This window comes from Oncorhynchus clarkii, chromosome 6 (genome assembly GCF_045791955.1).
Source record: "Oncorhynchus clarkii lewisi isolate Uvic-CL-2024 chromosome 6, UVic_Ocla_1.0, whole genome shotgun sequence".
Classification (NCBI taxonomy): domain Eukaryota; kingdom Metazoa; phylum Chordata; class Actinopteri; order Salmoniformes; family Salmonidae; genus Oncorhynchus; species Oncorhynchus clarkii.
The window spans coordinates 16081165-16103522 of record NC_092152.1 but is presented as its reverse complement, the minus strand read 5'-3'; the positions used below and the strand labels follow the sequence as shown (position 1 = coordinate 16103522).

Here is a 22358-nt window from a genome sequence, read left to right as displayed (position 1 = left end):
AACTTCACCATGCTCAAAGGGATATTCAATGTCTGCTTTTTAAATGTTTACCAAATCTTTACCTTTAACTAGGCTAGTGAGTTAAGAACAAATTCTTATTTACAATGATGGCCTACCAAAAGGTCTCCTGCGTGGACAGGGGCTGGGATTTTTTTTAAAACAAGACAAAAACACATCACGACAAGAGAGACAACACTACATAAAGAGAGACCTAAGACAACAACCCAGCATGGTAGCAACACAACATGGTAGCAACACAAAACATGGTACAAACATTATTGGTTACAGACAACAGCACAAAGGGCAAGAAATTAGAGAAAATACACCACGTGAAGTAGCCACAACTGTTAGATTACCAATAGGTGCCCATTTTTGCGAGGCATTGAAAAACCTCCCTGGTCTTTGGGGTTGGATCTGTGTTTGAAATTCCTTGCTCGACTGGGGGACCTTACAGATAATTGCGTGGGTGGGGTATAGAGATGAGGTAGTCAAAAATAAAATGTTAAACACAGAGTGAGTCAACTTATTTAAGTTATGCAAATGTTTACTCCTGAACTTATTTAGGCTTGCCATAACAAAGAGGTTGAATACTGATTGACCCAAGACATTTACGTAAACATTTCTAAAAACATAATTCTACTTTGACATTATTGGGTGTTGTGTAGGCCAGTGACCCCCCCCCAAAAATCTAAATTTAATACATTTTAAATCCAGCCTATAACTACTAAATGTTAAGTCAAGGGGTGTGAACACTTTGAAGGCACTGTACATTGAGTATGTAGGGGGGGGGGAGTCTTACCTCCGTTTCTACTCTTGAGCGTAATGGAATCTTACCTCTGGGGGAGCCACGGGTGATAGCAGCTTTTCACCTTTCAGCAGGCAAGACACATAGCTGTAATAACCAATCAGGTCCGACAGGGACGAGAACCGGCGCCCGCCAATGTAATAGTCTCCACACATGGCGATTATCCTGTAAACATGCACAGATACACAGAGCACAATATCAAATTGATTCGCTAAGCAAAATGTGCAGTGTGCAGAAAATATTAAGTATGAAAATAAAAGGCCTAAATTACATTGTCAGTTTGAACAATTAAAATCAGCAGAAATAAGTAGGCTACACTTTCCACAAATTCTACTTAAACCATCAAAAAGTACAAGAGCAGAACAGCACAGTGCTAAAATTAGGCCCAGTTGCCCTGGGATCTGTGAAACAAAAAGGAGAACAGATGCATTAAACTATCATGACTCAACTGATTATAGTCTGGTGTGAAATTACTCCAGTAATGATGACAATGGCATGATTAAAGTCTTGGCGAGCCAGCTAACAGTGGGGAGCCTAGAATAATCCTTCAGTCGCAGCCCATCTGTTGAGCAAATCTGTCTGACTAATGTACAGTAGATTAGACACCATTCAAGGACATCTTCCCATGGTTAGGCTATTGTTTAACCTTGCCTTCCTAATACCATTCCACAAGGGTTTCCAGCATCAACGCTATCATGTCTCTAAAGAAATGCTGTGAATCAGATGTCATCATTTCCCCATACGTTATTCAGTCGTCTATTGAAATGCTTGGTGTTGATCTGGTCCAGGCGCGGGTGATGTCATGAATGCAGGCCGGGCCTTATCGACAGATATATCTAACTGGAATGAGCACAGTTGAATGTACAGTGCACACACCCTGAAGGTATTAATAAATATGCCATTTAGCAAACGCTTTTATCCAAAGCGACTTGCATACATTTTACGTATGGGTCATCCCGGAAATTGAACCCATTACCCTGGCGTTACAAGTGCTATGCTCTACCAAATGAGCTACAAAAGGACCCCACAGTATTGTGGACACAGAGCAAAGATAGGGCAGACAGAACTGCTATTTGTGGATGGCTGCATGCATGTTCTGACTAACATCACTCTCACAGCCATCCAAAGCACTGGAGACACCCAGAAAACTTCACACACCAGGAGTGCTGTGAAAAAGTCATTACTTCTCCACATTTCAGTAGATGCGAGTGGGTAGTGTTGTCAGGGGCTAATGTCTGATGGAGACACAATACTTAGATAAGGAGGTGGATTTTTTTTTAAAACACCTTTATTTAACTAGGCAAGTCCGTTAAGAACAAATTCTTATTTACAATGACGGCCTACCGGGGAACAGCGGGTTAACTGCCTTGTTCAGGGGCAGAACAGATTTTTACCTTGTCAGCTTGGGAATTAAATCCAGCATCCTTTCGGTTACAGGCCAAACGCTCTAACCACTAGGCTACCTGAGCCCCAAAAGGTAATGGAGGGGATGGAGGTAATGTCCTGCCTGCTGGTAATCAGAAGCATGGTTGCCGGGCCGTCCACCCATGCACCCCTCTGGTAAAGACAAGTCTCACCTTCACCCACACACTTGCCCCAAAGGAGCCAGCAATGGGATCCTGAATGTTATGTCTAACATCTGCATTGGCTCACTTTCTGTTCTGTGATGCAGGCTGTTAGAGACATGGTGGCTAAGGCTATAAACTTAGACTCAGTGGTTTGTGCAGTATTCATAGTGTCTGTATCTGTAACCCACAGGGATAGGTCAAGGGATAGCGGTTCATTTCTTGTTTGGGTCTCGAGCTGAAAAAGTTTAAGAACCATGGGACTACAAAAAAAGGTTTGTAGCCCACGATATGCAGGTCATGGAGACATACTTTTGCGTCTGTGCGATTGACCTGCGTCATGACTAATGCATTGTGAATTAATTAACTCTGTGTGTGTGTGTGTGTGTGCGCGTGCGCATGCTTTGACTGACCTGAAATGGTTGACCACGCTGGTCAAGCTGAGGAAGGACAGGACAAAGGAGCCGGGACGGCGGTCACTCTCCCTGATGAGGTAGCTGCCAGGAGTCTTGGCCTGCCGCAACCGCTCCTCAGCAATGGTCCGGTCCAGCTTCCCATGGTACCACCTAAAACGGAGGGAGGAAGGGACGGACGGGCATCGTCAACCTTGGATACCTAGGCCTACATGTACACCATTTTGCCCTCTGTATTCAGCTCGCAATATATTACACTTTTTTCTCTCTCTGAGAGACATTGTCAACACTAAGGCTGTGTTCTATGAAGCATACCACCTGAGAGAACTCGAGCGGGGAGGGACATACACACAGTAACACAGTCTTTATGTAGGCTTGTTGCACAGCGTGACATTAGCCAGAATGTGATTCAAACACTTTTTTATTCAAAACAAAAGTGGAACACTTTTCTGTGATAATCTTCCTAATAGCTGTGCAAGTTCACTACAAGTTCACTTTGTAAAATATTATGAATAATAAATTAAATAAAAATCACTGAATTTATGATTAACTGTGCTGAAGTGTCATTCATAAATTGACTTACCACATTCATCCAAACACCCACTCCATTGTTCACTCCATCCATCATTAGCTTAGGCTATTCCATTCAGTCACATGAACGCTTTCAGTTCCCAACATCTCAAACCATTCTCAGTTTGTTACAGTCATCCACTCCCACACAGACTCAATGGAGTCACATATTCAATGAACATTTTACTCATTGGTCCATCATTAGTAATCCTTCAGTGGTTAACACTCATTCATCCATGTCTCCTAAAAAAAAAAATCTGAATCAAGAGTTTCATAAATTAGACAATTTCTTTACTAATCCTCATTCATAAAACCCTAACAGCCACATAGGGATTCTTTGACTGATTCAAGGCAAATAAATAGGCCTAGTCTGCTGCTCAATAACCCTGTACTCGGCTGGGTCTGTTATGTTATAGTCTAGACTTGGGACTAGGCTTTGTTTTGGGGTTCTTTGTCTCGCAGAGATCGTAGTATACGGCCTTACTCTTGGACTTGATGGAATGCTCTTATCTAGTTTTATGTAGACTAGACAAGACTAAAATGCCAGCAAACTATGCTAGCCAAAACAATAAGGGATCACCACTATTCACATTATGCGTTTAAAAGACACCACTGAGTTTGAGTGTCTAGGACTCTAGGGTCAATTCTCAAGTCAACCGCGAGTGTGAGCATAACATTACATTGACATCTTCTGAAATATTAAGCTAGTAAGAAACTGCACCAAGATTTTACCCTCTAGTCTACCTATATAGAGCAGCCACTAAAACAGGCGAGAGGAGAGTGGAACGGAGCGTAAACGACAAAAGCTTTTTAAGCTTCAGCCGCACCATTAAAAGCAGGCTGCTTTTTTAGTCAAACAGAAGCTTTTCTACAACTGGTTAAAGTTTCAGCAGGTCACCGACTTAACGGTGGGTGAAACATTTACACATTGTCCCAGATTTTGGGCTAACACCACAGAACAGGGGGGGGGGGGGGTGAATGGGTTGTCACAGTTATTTTCAAACAAGACTTTAAGTGCTCCCATCTGGTTTAGAGGAGCAGGGGTATGCTATTGTAAAAAAAAAAATGATAGCGATGAAGTCTGGTGTGGGGGTAGGTGTGCTGTGGACGGGGGAAAAGGCCAGTGGAGCTCCTGGGAGGGGGCTAAGAGACTGGTAGGTTTTGTTTGATGGAGAGACTGAGGAAGACAGATGTGAGAAGTGAGCGTATGATTGAGAGACTGCTAAATAGTTGACATCTGCATTGACCCTTTTTGCACTAACTCCTTTGACTCATCACATACTCTGCTGCTACTGTTTATTATCTATCCTGTTGCCTAGTCACGTTACCTCTACCTATATGTACATATCTATCTCAATTAACTCGTACTGGTACCCCGTCATGTATATAGGGGCATGGATACATCAGTCAGCATGGAGACTGACTATAGTACAATGCCTACAAAAAGTGGGGTGGAAGATACATGTTGGCCTGAACCAACAGTATTGCTGTTGAATTGGATGTTCAGGTCTTCACTTAGCATCTTTCCAACATCTGCCTAAACTAAAAAGGTGTATATATTGAAAAGATGGGTTTATCAAGTGTCTAAGCAGGCCTAAGCCTACTGTAAATTTCAAACTCAGAAAGAACTGCTGAAATTGATTCATGATTATTCTCATTTCAAATGCATCTTTCCTAGTGTATAGAGAACCATATTATTCACCCAACATTTGCATAGAGCAAATTTCCTGCCCGTCTCGATCTGAAACAACGACAACACAATAACAGCAGAGGAAAGAGTCTGATCCAGGGGTGAGTCATTTGGTGTTTGCCTACGCACACAGTCTGCTTTGTAGCTCGGGGTCAAAGAATATCAGCACAACCGGGGTTGTGATTCCACTAAAGACGCAGCTGCTCCAGGCTTTTTTCCTCTCCATCTCCACTGTTGGTCACGGTTGTTTTTCATTATTTATTTATCCAGCAACTATTAACCCCTCAGCCTGTAAAGGGAACAACACACGGCTTGCCAACACACGCATTACCTGCACCATGAGATATGTGCACAGAGCATCCTCTCATCATCATATTTTACAGGCCAGAAGACAGTGGGGGTTCCATCCAGAGGAAGCAGAGAGCGAGAGCTGTGCATGGATTGACTTCCTTATTAAACCTTCCAGTGAGGATAGGGTCAAAGGATTGCTCTATAAAAAAGGTCCACAGTAATCTCAGTGCTGCTGTGCAGATTCACAGGGAGTGGAGTGTTAATGCTAAGGCAGGTGGGTTCCTACAGTGAAACTCCCCATGACTGTGTGTCTTTCTTCCTGAGCGGAGCTGTACTGGCCAGCTGTGGCTTGGACAGACGTCCAGGTTTGCTAAACTACATTGTAGTTGCACTGGACAGAATTGAATTGCCTTAGATCAGAACTGCCTGTATAGCTGTTATAGTCATGATGGTGTCCGATGGTGGCTGCGTGAGTAGAAAGAGATGGCTGATTAGCCTAGGGGCCAAGGTGCGAATGTTTTTTGGGCTAATTTTCTTGCATACATTCTAAAAGTGCAACTCTTGCAAATATTAGATTATTATTGAATAATTTCAGTGTTCCTTTTTATAGTGTTAGACTGATGCTTGTCATATTTTTCATTGCAACACCCGTCATAAGTGTTCCACTCCCACCACGTCTGAAACTGCTTGTGTGCGTAAGTTTATTCATTGAGAGATGAGCGCGTAGAAACACTTTCTATTTGCCATACTTAAAATTAAAAATGTCTATAAATATTCCACCAACCTATGTGCAGTAACCAGCTAGAAGTTACTCAAGCTACTGCATAGTTATTTTCAAAGCAACAAAAGCATGGAAACTAAGCAATGTTTTATCAAAATTAAGTTGTTACACCCTATGACAATGCAGTCCTCACTAATGCACAAGCTTTTTTTTTTTTATATAGGTGTAAGTTAGAGCGTTTTGGAGGATGGGGGAGGCCGGGGTTAGCCAGGGTGTTGTGATGAATGGGGTATGAACATAAACCATGACAGCAGCGATAGGACACGCTGGTTTTATCAGCCTGAGGAATGCCTCGTTGTGTCAGTGCATGAATCAAGAGCAGCACAATGAAGCTCTGCTCTGGCTGTTCCTACTGGCAGCTACTAGTTTAACCCTTAAGCACTACTCTTACATTTTTTTTTTTTTTAAAAAGCCTCAAATAAGGCTGCTCTGTATCCTACATACTGTGAACTAAAAGAACAAACTAAACTTGTCAACAATAAAACTGACTGGTCATGCAAACATGACTGTCCTTCACCTAATAGGCTAGGTAAAAGCAAAACAAACCTCCACCCACCCACACAGTGGAAGCAGGCACTCTCCTCGCAGAGTCTAGGCACCCCTTTCTCACAGGAAGCACAGGTACAGGGAGTAACATCACATGACAGCAGGCAACAGAGGCCCCTTCACTTCAACAACATGATAGAAGAGGGCCTCCATTACCAGCATGTGACATATGCAGCTGGCACGAAGTGAAAAAGCAAGACTAATTTAATGCAAAGTCAGAAATTCACACTGCTCATGAGAAAGAGGAAGAGAGTTGGGTAGATTTAGTGTTGAGGACTAGATGGGAGGCTTCTATCTGAAACCCACAGAGAGCTCACACACAGCATAGTGCAGGCAGAGTTAGTGGCTGCTGTAATGACGTGTCTTGACAGTTTCGGAAGGAAACATAGCAAGCAAATTATTTAAAATCCCCCGTTTGAGTCAGTGTGTATCGCATATAGCCAGTACGCTACAGTGTATCCTGAGAGGATTAACCAATACAAAATGGTTTTTTTTTCCCTCAATTAGCTGAGTGAAGAATAACAGTTTTCACCTATGAAACCAATGTGCAAGAGTATTCAGGGCCATATGAACAAGCTGAAACCCTGCAATTCTCTCAAAAGTATTTCTGAAATCTATATAGAACAAACAGACTATTGCATTAGATTCCCTGGGTGCTGACGTTCACCATAGCAATTTTCAGACCATTCAGAGTGTTCCATTTGGACTGACAACCTGTGGAAGGGTTTCTGCCACAGGAGGCTACAGGCTGAGAACTGTAATTTTTCATTAAAAAAAACTACCTCCCTCCGGAGCTGCTGAGATGGTGTCTAGTCACATGCAGCTTTATGTAGACCGACCTAGCTTATATTTTCACATCAAATATGGCCATGTAAAAACACTAGCATTTAGGCTACCCGATTTCATTAGACTACTCACTGAAAACATTATTTGGCAGGACCAATGTGAGATTCCTCTACAGATGGACTTACACAATGATATTATTTGTAGTTCAAAATAGCCACTTTGAAGGAAGAGGTTTTAAAATTATTTTTGGGGAAAGCATCACAGCTTGAACCCTCAAATTGTGCCAAGGGAAACAAGCCAATAGCCTATCTATATACCATGTACTGTCTTTTCCCTTTCACCAGGCTCCTCAAATCAAATTGATGAATCAGAAATGCATCTGTGTTTGAGCATTCAGGACATGACCTCTAGTTAGCCCTGGACGGATGGAGTGGAGGGCAGGAAGGAGAGAGGGACAGGGACCTCTCGATTTCCAAGGGCTACATCTCTAGGGCTGAGAGGGCAGACTCAGCTTGTTGATGTTCGATTGAGGAATTACCATTTCTCTCTGGCTCTAGTTCTCGTGCATTCCCTCTCCTGTTTTTCCCCCTTCCTCCTCTCACAATGGATGCCACCATGCTAAAATATCTCAGAAGATGTCAAGTCACTCCTTATCAGCGTCAACAAGTAATGAAACTGCACCACTTTAGATCAGCGATGTGCCTCAGCTGAGCTGCCAGCGGTCATGAGGGGAAACGAGCCAATCACGCTTTCCCATCACGAATGGGATTGTCCTCCTTAACTGGTACCCACAAGGTCTAGCAAACATATAGCCTAGAGATGAGCAAAATGCCTGCAATAAGTGATTAATATGGTCAGTGTCAATAATATTTGGTTTATCATCCAATCTCTAACATTGCCTATTTCAATTTATATTAAACTTCATCAACTGTTTTATTTAGTGGTCATCAATTTGAATTAGGAGTTTGCTTTATTCCAATGTAAAATAAAAGTGTTAAAAGTTTTCATGTGCAATTTTCTAAAAACAAAAATGTGATATTTGGAGCCATATTCAAATGAGATGGGGATAATGTAGCTTGTCATAATATGAATGAAGACTAGAAAAACTCAAAGGAGCATCAAGTTGTAAGTACAGGAGGAGAACCTAGGGAACATATGCTACATCATTATATAGATCGCAATTTGTCTACATCAATGGAGCCAATTAATGTGGACTCCAACAATCGATCAATGAAATATAGAATCATAGCATTAACCCACCCAAACAAAAAGCAAAGCCTTACAAATTATATTTAGGGGAATAAGGTATGGGTAATTCCAAGAACCCTACTCTGTCTGGTAGAGATGAATAACAAAGAGAGAGAAAAGAGATTGTGTATAATCATGCACCTCAGTCTCCTGTCCTACCAGCCTGTTAGGAAAGTAAGGAGGGCTGGATGGCTAGGTGCCACACTTACGTGGAGTTCGCTCTCTGCTGCATCTCCTGGTCTGTCCCGCTCTCTCACAAGGAGTTCCCGATCCACTGATGCTGATTGTTCTGCTGCCGAGGAAAACGTTGAGTTGGAGTGACTAGGGTCTGAGTGCTCCGGTGCGGAAAGCAATACAAACACAACTCTAAATCCATCTGTGCTATGATATGAACCTGCCGCCCAGATAAAGTCATCTCCGCACTCTAGGGTCAGTAAGCAGCAACCAAAGGAGGAAGAGGGCTACTGGAATGGACCTCACATAATATGCTGGAAGTGAAGCTAAGTGATTTAAAAAAAATATTCTGATCAGTTGTCCAGTTTCCTTAAATCGTCTAAACACTGAGAGAAGAGGTTTGTCATACAGGATGAGGAGGCTGAGTCCGTCTGCATCTTCAAGCCAAGCAGAAAGGATGAATCTCTCTCCATTTCCCTCGCTCTCTGGAGCCTAAAATAAAGCCACGCATCATGAGCACGCAGCCTATAGGTTTAATGAGAAGTGGGGCAGTGGGGGTAAGGAGTGGTATCACACGAGTGAGGTTGCATGGCAACAACACACATAATCCCATGACCTCTGGGTGCTTATGTGAACAGCTTACATACAACCACACCTGAAGCTAGCGGTGTGCATGGTTCAAAACACACTCACCCTGAAATTCTGTATTGGTTACAAACCCCGGGATTATTTAGGTAAATGTACAAAATGCCACAGCTTCAAAACACTGCATGGATTTATGCACTAACCAGACCCTTCAACTTGTCTCTAACCAATTTGTTTGTTTTTACTTTCCAGTGGGGAAAAAGGGAGCAGCTGTGAAAATGCTCTATTTTTCTTCACACATGGAATGTCACAGCTTGCTACCCTCTGTCAGAGCGACAGCACACGGACTTGTTTGACACACACTAGGAATGGGCATTTGAAATTAGTGATATTTTTGGGATATATTCAGATAATTGAAATACATGTGTTTTAAAGAAGAAGAAAAACTGGGGGGCGGGGGGGGTAAACTTCAATGGAGAATTGCTCCTGCAACTCGAGAGCCGATCTGCTGAAACAAGCAAAATGCAGCACAGGGGTGGGGGGGAGGGGCGAGAGAGGAGTAGGGGCCGGTGTGTGGCATGGAAGTAGAGTGCCCGTCTTGACTGCATCAAATCATTGACTTGCCTAGTTAAATAAAGGTTAAATAAAAATAAAATAGTAAAGCTACAGTAGCCAGCTAAATTAACCAACTAGCTAGCTAAAGTAGCAAGGCTATTTTGCTGCACTCCTCAGCCAATGTCGACAACAATGTCTACAACTCCAGCCTACTCCTCATTTAGCCAACTTAATTACAATTTAAAATTCCATTTGGTATTTATTAGAAATCTCCCACTTCCCTTGCTACACAGGGATCTTCGCTGTTTTGATTGGCCGACAACACAGCTACACGTATGAAACGCATGTAGGCTACCAGCATACGTTTCATGATTTATTTTTATAAAAAAGGGGCACACTAGGCTTGGACAATAGCCAGATTTTCATATTGTCATACCGTCCTCAGTAATACCGTAATCGCACACACAGGGCTTTTTTGGAGCCTTTTTAGCGCCCCTCGGGCCTCGATTACCAGAATGCTAACAAAATTGGCACAAACTAATAGCGACATCAGATTCGGTTAGTTAAATGCTAACGAGCGAAAACAGAACAAAATATAAAACACAACATGTAAAGCGTTGGTCCCATGTTTCATAAGATGAAATAAAGTATTTCAGAAATGTTCCATATGCACAAAAAGTATTTACATCCCTGTTAGGTGAGCATTTATCCTTTGCCAAGAATTCATCCACCTGACAGGTGTGGCATATCAAGGAGCTGAATAAACAGCATGGTCATTACACAAGTTGACCTTGTACTGGAGACTATAGAAGGCCACTAAAATGTTCAGTTGTGTCACACAACAATGCCACAGATGTCTCAAGTTGAGGGATTGTGCAATTAGCATGCGGCCTGCAGGAATGTCCATCAGAGCTGTTGCCAGAGGATTTAATGTTGATTTCTCTACCATAAACAATGGTGAAGGCGGCTTAAGAGAATCTGTCAGTACGGCCAACTGGCCTCACAACCGCAGACCACATGTAACCACGCCAGCCCAGGACCTTCACATCCGGCTTCTTCACCTGCGGGATCGTCAGTCACCCAGACACCTGATGAAACTGGGTTTGCACAACCAAATAATTTCTGCATAAACTGTCAGAAACAGTATCAGAGAAACTCATCTGCGTGCTCGTCATCCTCACCAGGGTCTTGACCTGGAGTTTGGCATCGTAACAGACTTCAGAGGGCAAATGCTCACCTTTGATAGCCAATGGCACGCTGGAGAGGGTGCTCTTCACAGATGAATCCCAGTTTCAACTGTACCAGGCAGATGGCAGACAGCGTGTATGGCGTCATGTGGGCGAGCGGTTTGCTTATGTCGTGGCTGTGAACAAAGTTCCCAATGGTGGCGGTGGGGTTATGGTATGGGCAGGCATAAGCTAAGGCCCATTGTCGTGCCATTCATCAGTCACCATCACCTCATGTTTTAGCATGCTAATGCACGGGCCCATGTCGCAAGAATCTGTACACAATTCCTAGAAGCTGAAAATGTTCCAGTCCTTCCATCCCCTGCCTACTCAGACATGTCACCCATTGAGCATGTTTGGGATGCACTGGATCAACATGCATGACAGCGTGTTCCAGTTCTGCAAATATCCAGCAAATTTGCACAGCCATTGAAAAAGAAGTGGGACAACATTCCAAAGGTCAATCAACAGCCTGATCAACTCTACGCAAAGGAGATGTGTTGCGCTGCATGAGGCAAATGCTGATCACACCAGACACTGACTGGTTCTTTCTCACGGTCCTACCTTTTTTTAAAGGTACACTACATCACCAAAAGTATGTGGGCATCCCATCAAAATGTATGGATTTGGCTATGTCAGCCACACCCGTCGCTGACAGCTGTATAAAAATCGAGCACATAGACATGCAATCTCCAAAGACAAAACACTGGCAGTAGAATGGCCCGCACTGAAGAGCTCAGTGACTTTCAACGTGGCACCATCATGGGATGCCACCTTTCCAACAAGTCAGTTGGTCAAATTTCTTCACTGCTAGAGCTGCCCCAGTCAAAAATTTAAAAAATAAAGCTAGTAGAAAGCACAAAAATGCCAACTGTACAGATAACTAATTCAGAGCCTTTGGATTTGGCTTCTGGCAGAAAGCCATAATAAGATGGCAAACATTTAGTAGTGATTCTCATACAAGTGTAAGGTTGTCAGCTCACGTGCGCCGCACAACAGAGACTTGACAATAAATATAGAACACTATGGAGTCACCAGCTCGTGCTTCCTCGTGCTGTGCTATTCACAATTACGTGACTGGCTCAACTGTTCTGGGGAACAAGGTTACGCTTAATAATGTGACAGGTGAATCTGCTTCAAAGGTATTGCACTAGTTGACTGCAAGTATTAACTTAAAAAGTAGCTAAAAATTTTAAAATGTATTTTAACTTCAAATAAATAGTTGATGGTATAATATATATTTATTTTTTTAAAACATGCCATGGCTTTTTCCAAATACCCTTGTATACCACCAAAGCCTACTCATAACAGTCATAAAACTGTTAATGAAAAAAGTTTAGAATGTAAATGCTATCCTTATGGGCTTTGTGGCAATGTCATAGATAAATTGTACCCCATGATGAAAATCGGCGAGCGGACGAAGGATCTGTCTAAAGTCGGTTAATACGTCCATACGTTTGTTAGTAACACGCGATATCTCCAACAGCACCGGTCACAATTTTGACAAAACTTGGGTGAATGATTTGAGTCTTGCAATAGAGATCCAGCATTAACAAAATTATACTGATTGGCCCAAAGGGGGGGCACTATAGTAATCAACTGCAATTCCAAACTTTCAGTCAATTCATTGACATCAACCATTACTATCAGTATAGTCCAGCAAGAACGCTATCAGTAAATATCTCTCATTTGCCCATAAAAACAAATTCAGTTTTACATCAATGCATCTCCTTATCAAATAAAATGTTACTTGTCACAAGCGCCAAATACAACATGTGTTGGTTGACCTTACCGTGAAATGCTTACTTACAAGCCCTTAACCAGCAATGCAGTAGTAAATAATTACTAAATAATGTAAAATAACGAGGCTATAGACAGGGGGTACCAGTACCGGGTCAATGTGCGTGGGTACAAGTTAGTTGACGAAATTTGTACATGTAGGTAGGCGTAAAGTGACTATGCATAGATAAACCATATCAACATGTACATACTACCTCAGCCAGACTAACCGGTGTCTGTATGTAGCCTCGCTACTTTTATAGCCTCGCTACTGTATAATGGCTGTCTTTTTACTGTTGTTTTATTTCTTTACTTACCTATTGTTCACCTAACACCTTTTTTGCACTATTGGTTAGAGCCTGTAAGTAAGCATTTCATTGTAAGGTCTATCTACACCTGTTGTATTCGGCGCACGTGACAAATAAACTTTGATTTGAAACAGCGAGTACTACCAGTCCAGGTACTATGGCTTGGGGGAGTAGAAGCTGATAAGGAGCCTTTTGGTCCTAGACGTGGCCCTCCAGTACCACTTGTCGTGCGGTAGCAGAGAGGACAGTCTATGACTTGGGTGACTGGAGTCTGACAGTTTTTGGGCCCTGCCTCTGACAACACCTTGTATATAGGTCCTAAATGGCAGGAAATTTGGCTCCAGTGATGTACTGGGCCGTATGCACTACCCTCTGTAGTAGAGGTCGACCAATTAATCGGAATGGCTGATTAATTAGGGCCGATTTCGATTTTCATAACAATCGGTATTTTTGGACACTGATTATTGCCGATTACATTGCACTCCACGAGGAGACTGCGAGTGCAGCAAGAAGCCAAGGTAAAGTGTTAGCTATCATTAAACTTATAAAAAAATCTTAACATAGTCACTAGTTAAACTAGTAATATCATCAACCATGTGTAGTTAACTAGCTTGTCCTGCGTTGCTTGTTAAATTATCATTGAATCACAGCCTACTTCAACAAACGGGTGATTTAACAAGTGCATTCGTGAAAAAAATGCACTGCCATTGCACCAATTTGTACCTAACCATAAACATCAATGCCTTTCTTAAAATCAATACACAAGTATATATTTTTACATCCGCATATTTAGTTAATATTGCCTGCTAACATTCATTTCATTATTTCTTTGATTGATGTACAGTCGTGGCCAAAAGTTGAGAATGACATATGAATTTTCAAAGTCTGCATGATGACAATTTGCATATACTCCAGAATGATCAGACGAATTGCAATTCATTGCAAAGTCCCTTTTTGCCATGCAAATGAACTGAATCCAAATGTTTTTTCCCCACCGCATTTCAGCTCTGCCACAAAAGGACCAGCTGACATGTCAGTGATTCTCTCGTTAACACAGGTGTGATTGTTGACGAGGACAAGGCTGGAGCTCACTCCATGCTGATTGAGTTCGAATAACAGACTGGAAGCTTCAAAGAGGGTGGTGCTTGGAATCATTGTTCTTCCTCTGTCAACAATGGTTACCTGCAAGGAAACACATGCAGCCATCATTGCTTTGCACAAAAAGGGCTTCACAGACAAGGATATTGCTGCCAGTAAGATTGCACCTAAATCAACTGTTTATTGGATCATCAAGAACTTCAAGGAGAGCAGTTCAATTGTTGTGAAGAAGGGTTCAGGGCGCCCAAGAAAGTCCAGCAAGCGCCAGGACCGTCTCCTAAAGTTGATTCAGCTGTGGGATCGGGGCACCACCAGTACAGAGCTTGCTCAGGAATGGCAGCAGGCAGGTGTGAGTGCATCTGCACGCAGTGAGGCGAAGACTTTGATTATGGCCTGCTGTCAAGAAGGGCAGCGAAGAAGCCACTTCTCTCTAGGAAAAACATCAGGGACAGACTGATATTCTGCAAAAGGTACAGGGATTGGACTGCTGAGGACTGGGGTAAAGTCATTTTCTCTGATGAATCCCCTTTCTGATTGTTTGGGGATCCGGAAAAAAGCTTGTCCGGAGAAGACAAGGTGAGCGCTACCATCAGTCCTGTGTCATGCCAACAGTAAAGCATCCTGACATCATTCATGTGTGGGGTTGCTTCTCAGCCAAGGGAGTGGTCTCACTCACAGTTTTGCCTAAGAACACAGCCATGAATAAAGAATGGTACCAACACATCTTCCGAGAGCAACTTCTCCCAACCATCCAGGAACAGTTTGGTGACGAACAATGCCTTTTCCAGCATGATGGAACACCTTGCCATAAGGCAAAAGTGATAACTAAGTGGCTCGGGGAACAAAACATTGATATTTTAATTGACAGCATGCCAGGGCAGATTGCAGAGGTCTTGAAAAAGAAGGGTCAACACTGCAAATATTGACTCTTTGCATCAACTTCATGTAAATTGTCACTAAAAGCCTTTGACACTTATGAAATGCTTGTAATTATACTTCTGTATTCCATAGTAACATCTGACAAAAATATCTAAACACTGAAGCAGCAAACTTTGTTAATTCAGTATTGTTGTAATTATTAAAAATATATTTTAAAAAATCTGCCGATTAAATCGGTATTGGCCTTTTTCGGTCCTCCAATATCGGTATTGAAAAATCATAAATCGGTCGACTACTCTGTAGCGCCTTACGGTCGGATGCAAAGCAGTTGCCATACCAGGCGGTGATGCAACCATGCTCTTGATGGTGCAGCTGTAGAAGTTTTTTGGAGGGAACCACACCAAATCTTTTCAGTCTCCTGAGTGGGAAAAGGTGTTGTGCCCTCGTCACGACTGTCTTGGTGTGTTAGGACAATGATAGTGTGTTATGTGGACAACAAGGAACTTGAAGCTCTCAACCTGCTCCACTGCAGCCCCGTTAATGAGAATGGGGGCCTGTTCAGCCCTCCTTTTCCTGTAGTCCACAATCAGCTCCTTTGTCTTGTTCACATTGAGGGATAAGTTGTTGTCCTGGCAATGTGGCCTCCTCCCTATAGGCTACCTAATCATTGTCGGTGATCAGGCCTACCACTGGTGTCATCAGCGAACTTAACGATGGTGTTGGAGTCGTGCTTGGCCACGCAGTCGTGGGTGAACAGGGAATACAGGAGGGGACTAAGCACGCACCCCTGAGGTGCCCCAGTGTTGAAGATCAGTGTGGCAGATGTGTTACCTACCCTTACCAACTGGGGGTGGCCCATCAGGTAGTACAGGATCCAGTTGCAGAGGGAGGTGTTTAGTCCCAGGGTCCTTAGCTTCGTGATGATCTTTGTGGGCACTATGGTGTTGAACACTGAGATGTAGTCAATGAACAGCATTCTCATATAGGTGTTCCTTTTGTCCAGGTGGGAAAGGGCAGTGTGGAGTGTGATTGAAATTATGTCATCTCTGGATCTGTTGGGGCGGTATGCGAATTGGAGTGGGTCTAGGGTTTCCGGGATGAAGGTGTTGATGTGAGTCATGACCAGCCTTTCAAAGCACTTCACGGTTACCGACATGAGTGCTATGGGGCGGTCGTCATTTAGGTAGGTCATCTTTGCTTTTTTGGGCACAGGGACTATGGTGGTCTATTTGAAACATGTGGTTCTTACAGACTTGGTCAGGGAGAGGTTGAAAATGTCAGTTGGTCCGCGCATGCTCAGAGGACACTTCCTGGTAATCTGTCTGGCCCCGCAACCTTGTGAATGTTGACCTGTTTAAAGGTCTTGCTCACATTGCCTACAGAGAGGGTGATCACACAGTCATCCGGATCATATCAAGCAGTAGTCTTGAACACACCGCCCATAGTCAACAATCAACTTTTAATTTCCAGCAAGGGACATTTGTTTTTTTACTCACATTAGTCCATACAACATACATTGGCATAATTGTCACTAATTGACACTGGTGGAGGGTGAAGTCTTTAGAGCCCAGTCTGAATGTTGCCCCATATCCATCACAGTGCCCACACGGGAAACAAATATACAACCTTATGGTTGCTAATCAGATTCCCTGGAATAACACAAACCTACCCAGAGCTTTTGACCCATTTAAAATCAGTGGGCTATTAGAGTTCCAAGGGCTTTGCTCCCCCTCCAAAAATGACTAGTAATCATGTCCCATCTGATTTAATTGACAACGGGCTAATGAGGGAAGAACACCCTGAGGGTTGTTCTCTCGCTCTCAAACTCAGAGGAAGTGTTTCAGTGTAGTCATACGTTTGATTAGTCATAGTTAGGTCAAATATTCAGTAGCTAACTGTGTTTGTTCTGTGACAATGGAGAGTAAAAGTTCTGAAAAGGAATGATAAAAAATAAAATCCCAAACTATTGTAGAATGCCTGAAGAGCCTGTGGAGGCCACAATGAGAAGCTCAGAAGTCTTGAAAACAGGATGCAGGAGATAAAAAGGCAGGCCAGTGTGGGTATGGAGGGACATGACAGAACATTGCATAACATGCAGAAAATGCATGGAAACTGTATGCCTTATCAATGCAGTGTTTGACCAAATATGAACATTACCATTATTGCACTGATGTATGCATTTAGTTTGCAAGACGACAAAAACATAAGAATGTAGCTACAACCGAGAGGACTGTCAACCACCATCCCGGCATTTAGTTTTAGAGTGGTGTCTTGTGGCTTTTCAGCATTGCAGCAATTTCAAAAGCTTAGGCCAAGGAAATTAGGCTACATTAATAAGGTTCTCATAGGCCCAAGCTAATTCTAATTGTTGGGATCACCACTCAGCAAATCTGTGTAATTACTGAGACTTTTTTTGAAATTAAGTGTATTGTTATAAAAAAGAACTGTAGTATTTGGCTCTAAAGATAAGCGGCTGCGTCTCAGCAAGGGGATAGGTATGTAACTTTATCCTCGTGCAATTAGGAATTCCACCAGTGCCAACTTTCAAAAAAGGCAATTAGGAAGCGTGGGTGCCCAATTAGCACTTCAGCAAGAGACATTTTCATGACCAACTGCTTATCTGGTGTTTTTTCTGTGGGGGGGGGGGGGGGTAATGACTAAATCCTCTAATCTTCGTGGAAACAAAATCAGCAGCTTGTTTCGAGGTACCCTGTTTGTTTTAGCTCAGGCACTGGGCTGGCGTTCTCCGAGGTGGGGAGAGCGACATTAGGCCTGCTGGTGTCTTCGTTATGCAGTTGTTCGTGTGAAACATTGATCCCACCGCTGCCGCCATTGTTTATGAATGAGCCTCTGTTGTACAGATGCGTGAATGAGTCTGCTGCTGGTTGCGTTGCTCTCCCTCTTCATGGCATTCTACAAAGTGCTAAGTTAAGCACCTCTAAATGAACATGAGAATTAAAGACTATAGCGTCTGACAGTCTCCAGGGTTGATGAACCTATGCTGCAAATACCAGGTCACCTCAGAAGTGGCCTTCTATGATAACATTTTAGAAAGACATTCTCCAGTGAAGTAGGCCAGGTATTGTATTTACTCATCACCAGCAATACTGGTAAAAATGTAGGCTATTGGGCCTAGCCTACATGAGTTTTCAAATGTGTTTATTAAGATACCACACAATGGGTTGATTTAACCTCACCAAAACTGTGTTAAGTTCACTGACTCTTGGGCTATGCACCGTGTACTTGACTGACTGCCTTTAGAGTCAGACTACGTATCATCCATGGGACGGCACCACTGCTTCAGACAGTCACCCTGCAAAGGCTCCAGTCGACAGCCCTCTGTCACAGTGGATCACTGCCACATGTGGAGGAGACCCGCATCTTAATTGGGTCATCATTTAAACTGTCCTAAAGATTGGTCCATTAGGCTCCCAGGGAAGTAAGGGTATGCAGCTCTGAGTGTGACATTGTAAAGAGTCACCTATGGACTTGTGTAGATGGTGTGTGCATTCCAATTAGCGAATTAAAGCATTAGCTAAAATGTATTAGGGCCTCAACTATAATGTGTCAATGAAACTGCTATATTTCGCTCTGTAGTGGATCTGTGGTGATAGGCTTCATTGAAAATAAATATAAATCACTCAATAAGAAAAATGACTTGATACGAAACTGTTTTGTTCTGGTATTTGGTGTTATATATGACAAGATGAGGTGGGGTAATTTGTAACCACTGGCACAGCATCTCACACCACATGCTAGTTTGCAGCAGCCAGGTCACCGCAGCTCAACCAACACACACCATATTAAGATATACAATACCAGATAAAGAAGAGGAACTTGTGTTGCATCAGACTCCAGTCGTGTGAAATCTCTCACATTGAGTCAGTGCAGTGGACTGATGAGTGGCTGGTTAATATATATTTTTTTAAACACCTCACTACCCAGGTTTCCATCCAACCATGTCATGCAGATGAATTACCTGACTAGGGCTCCAAATACAAGTTAGGAGCACCAGAAAAGACCTATATTTTTAAATATCATTTTTAATTGATATACAGCCTTTATTGGGCCTATATCAATTAGTTACTTTTGAAGCAGGCTGTGCCCTAGAACCTAATATAACTGTAAATAGTACATCACTGGGGCTAAGCTGCCTGCCATCCAGGACCTCTACACCAGGCAGTGTCAGAGGAAGGCCCTAAAAATTGTCAAAGACCCCAGCCATAGACTGTTCTCTCTACTACCGCATGGCAAGCGGTAGCGGAGCACCAAGTCTAGGACAAAAAGACTTCTCAACAGCTTTTACCCCCAAGCCATAAGACTCCTGAACATGTAATCAAATGGCTACCCAGACTATTTGTATCATGCGTGTATCCCCTCAACCCCTCTTTTACACTGCTGACACTACTCGGTTTATATATGTAGGTATGGTTATCACTTTAACCATACCTACACGTACATACTACCTCAATTAGCCCGACTAACCGGTGCCGGTATATAGCCTCGCTGTTATCCTTCACTGTTTTTTTATTTCTTTACTTATCTATTGTTCACCTAATACCTATTTTTTTTACTTAAATTGCACTGTTGGTTAGGGCCTGTAAGGAAGAATTTCACTGTAAGGTTGTATTCGGCGCACCTGACAAATAAACTTTGATTTGAAATACATTAGTTTATTAGGAAAGGTAAATTGTTAATATGAATACCTGTCACAGAAATTAGTAAGTCATTTGTGGAATATTAGGTTTCTATATTATGTAAAAATAACTATTTTCCTATTGAGATACATTACATAGAAAAAATGTAAATGTCAGGTTTGTGATGGGAACGCATTTTATATTCATGTCTATGATCATTGGTCTCCGGAAGAACAAGCTATACCTTTTGCTTTCTTTCTGTGCCCCCAAATGTTTGCATATGCTGGTAGATGTACCAGGTTGTTAGCTAGCCAGCCAGCCAGCCAATGAGGTAACATTACTGAAGTATAAACAAACAGTTAATGACACGCAAGCACTTTTTTTCCCTAGTGCACTCGGAGAAAAAAAATAATGAAACAGCAAAGCCTCATCATTACAACAATTATAAAATCTGAGATTTTCCTTCCTAGTCTCACAGTACACCCAAAATAAAACTCCTGGTCGCACAGCAAAATATTTAGTAAAAGAAAAATTGGTTGCACTTTAGAGCCCTATATATCTGACGTATTAAAAAAAGACTGGGCTGATGGAAACAAGAAATGTCAGTACAATTTAATAAAATGTCGACAGAATGTTGTCCTTCAACATGGTGGGATCTTTTAGTTAATTAGGCGAGAAATGGCATTGGAAATGCCTTAATGCTCAAATATTGATATAATAACCATCATATTAAGGTAAACTTGGAGTCACGTGAAGATATGTTGTCAGGTCCTCCCACTAAAGATGAAATAAGTTATGAGTCACTTCACAGGGTGATGAAAGTCCACAGTGATGAGCATGATGCTCCTTTCCAATAGAGGAAATTATTTTGGTGACACGATGATCAGCTGCCATTTGACAAATCAAAATTCTCACTTTTATCATAATAATACCCGATGTAGGCTAGCCTACCGGTACTATTTGAGAGCTGTTGGCTAGAACATATGTGCCAAGACCAGAGTGCATATATGCTATTTAACACAACAGTTTGTGACAAAACTAAAATAGATAGTGTTGAAAATGCAATGGAAAAACATTGAACTTTAGATTTTTATTCAGGACATAACTTACGCAACAAAAGTACCTTCTATGCACTAAATCATCGCGCAATGCTTTATATCCGCAACAAGTCAGTTTGGTGGAAACACACCACTGGTGGGAAAGTGCATGTTTTCTTTATGCAGATTTTAGAATAAGTGCATGAAAATCTGTCACCAATTGGGTGGAAACCTAGCCATTGTGGAAACCGGGGGGGGGGGGGTTAAAATCAGTCCCCTTCATTACATCTTTGCTACTTGCCCCAGCAGAAAGGGATGTGAAGGAAACAGAAGGAGAATCCACTGACTCATTGAGCTAAACATTTATTTATTCAGCTAAAAAGGTGGCCAATCTGACAGGGAGATATGTACCTACTAAAATAAGAGGTGATTTCACACTCCAGACCCAGTTATTTCCATATCTCACAGCGTGAGGCCAGAAATGATAAAGCTCAGCACTTCACTAATGAGACTGACAAAAGCGAGTGCCACACACACACTACAAAGATATATAGGCTAATATGATTGTGTAGGGAAACCCAATATGTGTAATCCCCCACAAAGGATAGTCCTACTGCAGCAACACTGACACAAAAGCCTGCAGCAGCAGACATTGGCTACCCTTACTCAGGAGCGGGATGTGAGAGGAATTATTATTCCATTAGAAAACATTTCCATTGAATATGGTTATGACCACATGATTGTGTGGTTAAAAAACCAGAACAATGAATATAAAAACATTTATTGACAAGTGCTGGATAGATTTCAAATCTGCTACACCTGCCGCATTACAATGATTCTGGGAATTACAGTATCAGTCAAAAGTTTAGACACACCTACTCAAGGGTTTTTCTTTATTTGTACTATTTTCTACATTGTAGAAAAGTGAAGACATCAAACTATGAAATAACACATATGGAATCATGTAGTAATATATTTTTTTTAAGTGTTAAACAAACCAAACTATATTTTCTATTTGAGATTATTCAAAGTAGCCACCCTTGCCTTGATGACAGCTTTGCACACTCTTAGCATTCTCTCAACCGGCTACACCTGGAATGCTTTTCCAACAGTCTTGAAGGAGTTCCCACATTTTCCTTCACTCTACAGTCCAACTCATCTCAAACCATCTCAATTGGGTTGAGGTTGGGTGATTGTGGAGGCCAGGTCATCTGATGCAGCATTCCATCACTCTTCTTGGTCAAATAGCTCTTACACAGCCTGGAGGTGTGTTGGGTCATTGTCCTGTTGAAAAACAAATGATAGTCCCACTAAGCCCAAACCAGATGGGATGGCGTATCACTGCAGAATGCTGTGGTAGCCATACTGGTTAAGTGTGCCTTGAA

The 22358-nt window shown here is 42.3% G+C and overlaps 1 protein-coding gene across 3 annotated transcripts in view; it reads right to left on the bottom strand.

Annotated features, from left to right (window-relative positions):
* LOC139410659 (ras GTPase-activating protein 1-like) overlaps positions 1-22358 on the bottom strand; it is a 48288-nt gene that overhangs the window by 23475 nt on the left and 2455 nt on the right. For all 3 annotated transcript variants that reach the window (XM_071156026.1, XM_071156027.1, XM_071156028.1), the window contains 2 exons: positions 2784-2936; positions 835-970 (listed from right to left, as the gene is read on the bottom strand). In XM_071156026.1, the coding sequence (XP_071012127.1) occupies positions 835-970; positions 2784-2936 (289 nt within the window). The remainder of the gene's footprint in view (positions 1-834; positions 971-2783; positions 2937-22358) is intronic.